This window comes from Amphimedon queenslandica, unplaced genomic scaffold (genome assembly GCF_000090795.2).
Source record: "Amphimedon queenslandica unplaced genomic scaffold, v1.1 AMPQUscaffold_13362, whole genome shotgun sequence".
Taxonomy (NCBI): Eukaryota; Metazoa; Porifera; class Demospongiae; order Haplosclerida; family Niphatidae; genus Amphimedon; species Amphimedon queenslandica.
This window is the reverse complement of record NW_003546402.1, coordinates 185,628-193,297: the sequence shown is the minus strand read 5'-3', so window position 1 is coordinate 193,297 and position 7,670 is coordinate 185,628. Positions and strand designations below refer to the sequence as shown.

The 7,670-nt window shown below is 32.7% G+C and overlaps 1 protein-coding gene across 1 annotated transcript; it reads right to left on the bottom strand.

Annotated features, from left to right (window-relative positions):
• Positions 1-2,783: 2,783 nt before the first annotated feature.
• Positions 2,784-7,122, bottom strand: LOC105313037 (uncharacterized). The gene is made up of 15 exons (XM_011406149.2): positions 7,100-7,122; positions 6,908-6,978; positions 6,582-6,860; positions 6,266-6,532; positions 6,076-6,216; positions 5,355-6,031; positions 5,222-5,303; positions 5,114-5,164; positions 5,035-5,064; positions 4,872-4,982; positions 4,716-4,817; positions 4,321-4,674; positions 4,217-4,270; positions 4,037-4,163; positions 2,784-3,972 (listed from the first exon to the last, which is right to left on the bottom strand). Exons 1-15 carry the CDS (start codon positions 7,120-7,122, stop codon positions 2,829-2,831), a joined length of 3,513 nt encoding a protein of 1,170 aa, XP_011404451.1. The 3' UTR covers positions 2,784-2,828.
• Positions 7,123-7,670: the final 548 nt, after the last annotated feature.

Here is a 7,670-nt window from a genome sequence, read left to right as displayed (position 1 = left end):
TCGAGGGGTCCGCAACTCCAAATAATCCCGTACACCCTTGAAAATAATCTATAATAATCTGTTAATCTTTAAAATCTCCAGTAATCTCTGGAAATCCCAAAAAATCCTTGATAATCTTTAAAAATCTCAAAATAATCTCACCATATCTGCTAGTATCCGGAGTTTATTAAAATTAATTAAACCTCAACTAATAATTATTAATAGTTATAATGGTTAACTAGCTTTAATTAATAAATATTAAAAGTTATAAAGTAGTTAATTAATAAATAATCTCAAAAAAATCTCTGATAATCCCAAAAAATTATTGGAAATCTCAAAAAAAATCTCTGGTAATCTTCCAAATAATCTCAAATAATCTCTGATAATCTCAAAAATCTGGTTAATCTCTCAATCTCGTACACCTAAAATAGGAGTTGCGGACCCCTCGGAAATAATAGTTAGAGCTCTGCATGGCCCGTTAATTAGATTTTATGTGTGGGTGGTAGGGGTTAAAATTTTGTGGATAAAAATGAACTGTGAAATTAATGAAAATTAATACCCCATGAAAATTACTAAATTACTTACTAACAAAAATTACTAAATATTTGTTTTTTAAATTTCCAATGAAATTTATTTTTGTGGCTTAAAAACTTTTTGTTACATTTTTATTCAATGGCACTACAGTAATTAATTTAATCTAAAATATTGTAAACAATCACTGTCTTGGTATAAATGAGTGCATGAGAATGGACCCGTTTTTTATTCTTGTTTTTTTATACATTTAGTTGTCAGAATTAAGTGGAGTTTCTGCTGAGTATATCACTTATGCAAAGGTAAATAATTGATAGTAAAGAAGGCATTCTTTCTGTCTCTTTAGAGTACATCATTCCCACTTAAAATATCTTGTCTTAACATTGAAAATCAGTTGGAATGGAAGTATTCACTCAGACTGAAGCAGCACTTTTCACTATATGATGGATGTGTCATATATTACAAGTAATAACAACTATAATGCTCCTCACAGCATTTGCATGTGCAGTGAGGGTAACTTCATGCTATTACTTACACTTTTACTGTTTTTAAAATTATTTAGAGACAGTAGAGAGAAAATGAAAGAATTAACAGACAGAGAGAGATCAGAAATACAAGAGGCTGAGGAAGCAAGGTCAGTCATTATGAATTATTACATGTATTATGTAATGTTGCTCTCCTATTTCTCGTTCAATAACCAGAAACAATTTTTTAAATAAAATTATTTAGAGTAAACTTGTGTGTGTATACAAGTACAAGTACATGAAATTTCCTGTCAACCCTAAATTATTATTGACACTTGATGCCCTCATTATGCTGTTTATGTGTAGTACTTGGTACACAATGCACAATGTACTCTGACAATTATTATATTGTAGGTTAAAGAAAATTTGAGAATACACATATGAACATGGCCATCAGTTTCGTGAATGAACTAGTTGTTTTAACTGTTGTATTAATTTTGTTTTTTGAAATGTGCAATTTATAATTATTGAACTCCACAAAATTACTCACTATGTATTTACTTCCACTTTATTCAGTTTTGTAGTTGGAATAAAGGAGACTACCCCATTATAGCCACAATGCATTTACTGTAATGTTATTATAGAGGCTATGCAAAAGTGTACTTACCATACATTTAGGTCCACTGATGAACTGCCTTGTTGTCTCAGATCTAGTCGCTAGTCACCCTTCTATGTTCATTTAGAGACAGTGGTAGCTTAGGCATTAAAGTGTAGTGCCGGAGAAGAAGCGAAAAGCCACCTTCAGTCTAATCTGACATTCCCCTGTGGCTGTTATTATATCCATGTTCCTATAGTGTCTACTCACTCTATTGTTCCCATCTTACTTATTTTATCCATGCTACTAGTATTCCTCTGTTATCCATGTACTTTCCCTACTGGTCATCATTATTCAGGGTTCCACCAGTTTTACTAATCCTATATGCACTCAATAAGCTCTCATTATTGCTGTTTTGTTTGTATCCAGTGTTGCCTATATTATTACTAAAACATTTGTGCACATTCAGTAAATCTAGATGACAAGGAAAAACCTCTACACAGTTACTGTATCTCTCTTTTACTCTGTGACTACAGTTACCAATAACAAATGACATTAATTGAGTACCTGTAACCTATATCTTGCCACATAATAGTCTAACTTGGGTCAGTCTCTATACTCGGCTTCCGTTGAACCTTCACTCAGTCAAAGGAGCCTTTGCTTTACTCTAACCTTTACCCACGTGAATACACATGGGCCTCATTTAGCTCATTAATATCTATAATTGATACTAGGCATGGTGAATAATTTTAGAGCCCCAGTTAATATCTATGAGAGTATTTATGTCCCAGGGGCTGTATAAAATTAATGCATTTCTAGGAATTGGCTCCAAATTTACCCAAAATTTTATTAAATTTTCTAATGCGTAATTATCGATGCTAATAAACATCCAGTCACTGCACTACCAACTAATCATAATTATTAAGATGTTCTCAAATACTTGGCCAGTTCATAGAACTACTATAGGTATGTATAGGTTATACACTGAGGTAGAGGTTTCTATGGGATTCATTAATCAGTTCGATTGTAGTCTGGCCCCACCTCTTCGTTGCACAGGGGCCCGGAGTGGCTAGTTCCATCGTGGCCTGATGTTACTTATAGGAAGAGACTTATACATATAGGAGGGTGAAAACCCATGAAATGGAGAATGGAAGTAAGAGCAGGAAGAAAGGAAAGACGCTATGCATTAACAATAATACTAATTATCTGTAATTTTGTATTAAAGCAAGCACTCTTGCACATAAATTAAATCTTAAAGTTCAAAAGCAAAAATTTATTTCATATAGCTTATTATATCTATGGTTGACAAGATCAACCAAGATATTGTTAAAGTTGGGCCTTTCATCATCATTTTGTTTCCAGCAGTTTGCCATAAGTTGTTTAAATGGTTCTGGACAATCCTTTGGTATGAACTTATGATGGCCTTTTAATACTGCTTCCCATACTTCTTCATTAGTCATACCAGAATACAGTTCGTTTTTCTCTTTGGCAACCATTTCCCATAGTAATATACCAAATGACCAAACATCAGATTTAATACTTAGTCGCTTTAAAGTATGCCATTCAGGTGCTATCCATTTTAGAGCAGCTAGCTTAGTAGTACCTTCCTCAGCAGTCCAGTATTTCTTGCCTTTGAGGTGCAGAGCAAAATGAAAGTTTGCTATCTTGACAGTGTTATGATGGTCTCTTAATAGTACATTTTCAGCTCTTAGATCACAGTGAATATAATCTTGTTCTCCTAGATATATCATACCATCAGTAACTTGAATAGCAATATCCACTAACTCTGCTAGTGTAAGTTTATTCATATTTACATGATTCCTTAGATTTTGATTTATTGGTTCTGTTACAATATAAAAAGGATAGTCTTCAATGCAAATACCATATAGACTGATGATGTTCTTATGATAGAATTTTTCCAACATGTTAGTCTCTTCAAGAAATGTTTCTTGTGTAAAATTTGTTGCTATATTTGTTTTGATTGTAACTGGCCCGATGCCTTTACAATCACCCTTGAATATTTCTCCAAACTGTCCTGCATTTATGCAATTTGAAAACTCCAGTAATAACTTGTCAATTTGCGACTGTTTATTCATTACAATGGGCATGTTTCTTTGTTTGGGTATAGGAACTGTTAGTGAGCAGGGCAGACCATCAGCTTCCATCATGTAGTGATGTACCAGGTCATTGAGGGAATCGAACCTTACACGAGAGTCTATATAATACTTATTAAACTCAATGTATACGTGAAATTTTCGGATAGTAAATCCATCATTAAGTGAGAGAGTATACTTGACAGGATTGCTTTTACTATTTCTAATTAAAAAGGTACCTACTTGAGCGGTTGCTTTTTTCAATTGCTTTTCTGCATCCGCTATATGAAAGTAGATGTACTTGTAGTATCTAAATTAAAGGAATATACATTTATTGATCATATTCTTTCCATTATTTTGGCCAATTTTCTTACATTCTTGAGTATTCCCCTTCAATCGGTAGCATATGATTAATTTGGACATAGCCACTATTGCCTGTATGAAGTGAATGTATATACCACCATTCATCACTGCTGTTTTCAGCAATTCTAAGTACTTCTCCTATATAAAAAATGCAATGTTCTGCATATCATTTCTTAGCTGTTATTATTAACCTTTTTTTAACGTTAATTCCTGTACTTTTTCAAAATTTTGACAAGCCACAAACACTATTTAGAAAATAGTTACATTGCATAACGTGCATATACATTTTACGTACATTTTTGCTTTGAAATCCATTTCCTTAATGATTGTAGGAGAGTAGAATCATTAGTAATTTTTTGTATAAAATACTCTTCTTTATCATCATCATCATGAAAAAAAATTGGTGAATTTGACGCTGTCACTGCAAACTGAAACAAGTAAAGTAATTCTACTCTTGAGTATCCAATGTATTTCATTGGAACAACATTCTTCTGTTCAGTCTCCAGTGATTGTACCTCATGTCCATTTGTACTTAACTCAAGTAATTCACCCTTTTTGAATGAAATAGCAGTGTCATTGTAATCATCTTCAGCTACACAGATAGATCCGTTGGATGATAGCACTGTCTGTGTGGATTTAACTTTTTTATCTATTGTTGTCTGATTAGAATGTTAATAAAGATATGCTTACTGTAAGGAGGTTTCATTTCAAGCATCTGTGCACTAATAGATGAAATACTTTCCTCTAGTTCCCCAATTACTCTTTCATTTTCTTGAAGTGCTTCCTTTTGTCCTGTTTTAAAATACATGTATTATAATATTAGAAACTAGTAAGGAATGTACATACTTATTCTGATTCTTAGAGTAGATTGTAAATGTTGATTTTCTTTTAATAACATTCGCTTTTTTGTACTTGCAGCCTTTTCTCTTTCCATTTGTTTGACTTTAGATTTAAATCCTTTATCATTATAATTAAATAATGCAATAATAATTATTTATGCTATATATACCTGATGCCTGCATGCTACTGTCGAGAAATTCTAAAAACATCATAATTGATTATTATAACTGTTAATGTAATGTCCCTACCTTGCTTGTGTTTTAAAGGTATAAGTTGTGCTGCTTGCCTAGCAAGAAGACCTATATATAAATACATTCATTGATTTTATTTTGTAAGCAAAAAACTTCATCTCATACTTTCTTTGTCATTGTGGTATGGATTGAGCTTCATTAATTCTCCTTCACACATTTGAATCTCCTCTGCAACAGTCTTAAGCTCCTTTAATATATAAAATTTTACATAAACTCTAGTATATTTACTATATTATACTTTGTTTCTGATGGTCCTATCATAGACTTTGCAGTGTCCAATTTTTAATCTTATCAAAGCAAATTCTTCTTGCAGCACAGTAAGATTATCACAAGCCTTCAATTGCAAAGCATTCATTAGGTGAGTAGGAGCACCACAAATGATAATGATGGAGTTGCCTTTATGCATGCTTTTGACTATGATTCTTCTGCTCAGTCCAATGAATGCTTTCTCCATTAAACGACGGATATCACTTAGTATGTGCTCAGCAGGATCCCAGTCTAGAACAAACTCGATTGTTTCACAAACAAGAAAATCACTTGTTGAAAGCTTTTTGTCAAGCAAGAATTGAAGCTTGAAAGTGTGACAAAACTCATCAAGTGTTGTCTTATAATCAGATATCAATGGCTTAGCTTCTGTTATGCTATAAAAGCTGACCACTTCCTCTACTGGTGTGATATTAATGACATTGCATTTGGTTTTAATCGCTTTCATGACATCTTTTACTGTTGTGGCAGTAGCTAGCTGTGGGCTCAGGTCAGAGCAACAATAACTAATGTATTCTTTAAAATCTTCAAGCTGGTCTAGAGTGATGTTAGTGGATATCAAGCGGGTGATTTTGAAATAAAATGACCCATAATTCCATGTCATTTTGTCAAAGCGATCATTATAGATTTGTGTAATATAAAGTTGAATCTCTACAGTAACAATTATAACTCTAATGTACTATGAATAACAATACCTGTTTGAGGACTTGAATTAGCTGTAGGGGCATAATTTGCTGCATGATGTGCTTCAAATGAAATATCTGAAGTAGGTGCAAGTGCTTGGGTTAAAGGCTCATTAGTGCAATCAGACAAACTTTCAGACACAATAATTTTCCCTAAAAATAAAATAAAATAAGCATGTATTGGATTTCAATTAATACTCACCAATATCCTGTAGTAACTCATTGGCCATATTGACAGTGTCTTCAGATTTACATAATATTTTAGCAAATGATTTCAATTTGCTATGATCATGAGCTACTGTGTATATTTCTCTCATTGCATTATTTGTTAGTGTGCATCCACAACTCTTCACTTCCCTCAATGTCTCTTCAGATATCAGTCCTTCTGTAAGTAACAGATCAACTGATTCTTCAGAGAGTGCTGCTTGAGTTATTCTACTGCTGTAATGCTGTAGTAGCTGGCTAATCACTAAATAATGAGTATTATAATAATTATATTAAATCAGGATTGACTTTACCTGTTTTCTCAATATTTTCAGCCACTGTTTTTGCTTCTAACTTTCTAAGAGCACCAGCCAGTGTCTGCCAAGTAGGAGGATGCACATTTTCATCAGCTTTACTCAGCCACTTGGATAAACACTCCATCAGGCAGCGTGAAGTATTTCCTCTATGATTAGCCTCAATAGTTTCCAGTGTAGGATAAAGGAGACCAATATTCAATCCAAATTCAAACCATTTTGCCTCAGGAAACTTGTGTTGCTTCAATATCTGCAAAATCTCATTTAATTTGCTAATGTCTAATAATAAAAATAAACACGTACTAGAAGAATGGAGATAAACCTACCTAAAATAATAGGAAACATTCCTCTTAATGCTGGCTTGCTTGTTGATATATTGTTCAGGGCCACTCCACCACTATTATAATTAAGTTACCTTATAAGGTAAGTGGAGTAGTAAGATGTGCCCTAGGAATAATAATTATACATGCACAAACATTGTGAATTGTATATACATGTAGTTGTATGCAATAACCTACTTCAATTTGTATGTTGTTCTCATTATGCGTTCCCAAGCAATAATAACTATTAATAATTTATTCTATTTAAAACATCACTAAGTACTAACGTCAATATAAAACCATTCTAAATGCACATCAATAAAGTAAACTATAGATTTAGTCAATAAAAATATTTTTGATTGATTACTAATCCTAACAAAATCTGTGAAATTTATAGCCCATGACATTTTGCACCGTACAATACATTGCACCTGAGAGAGAGAGAGAGGGAGATGGAGAGAAACAGAGAAATCATCACTTGTGTTCTTAATCTGAGGGAGGGTTTAACACACACACACACACACACACTTTACCCATCTCAAGTGAATTCACCAACAATTTATAATGTGTATAGTCATTAGCAATGTATTATAATGTACTATCTATTGTGTATATTATGATCAAGTGTATTCATTATTATTATTATTATTACATTGTAACACTATTCTTCAAAATTAATGTCTGAATGGGTGAATCGGTACACTGGCAATGCTGAATACAATAATAATATCACATTGGATTACTCTTAGTACACAAACATGACAATAAC

What these genes read in the sequence shown, in the direction of transcription:
- LOC105313037 (XM_011406149.2), bottom strand. Translation starts at nt 7,122, where the DNA reads ATGAGAACAACATACAAATTGAA. An exon ending in TAATTCAAGTCCTCAAACAG is followed by an intron (nt 6,032 to 6,075) that starts GTATTGTTATTC and finishes TTGTTACTGTAG; the next exon opens with AGATTCAACTTTATATTACA. An exon ending in TACTCTAAGAATCAGAATAA is followed by an intron (nt 4,818 to 4,871) that starts GTATGTACATTC and finishes ATTTTAAAACAG; the next exon opens with GACAAAAGGAAGCACTTCAA.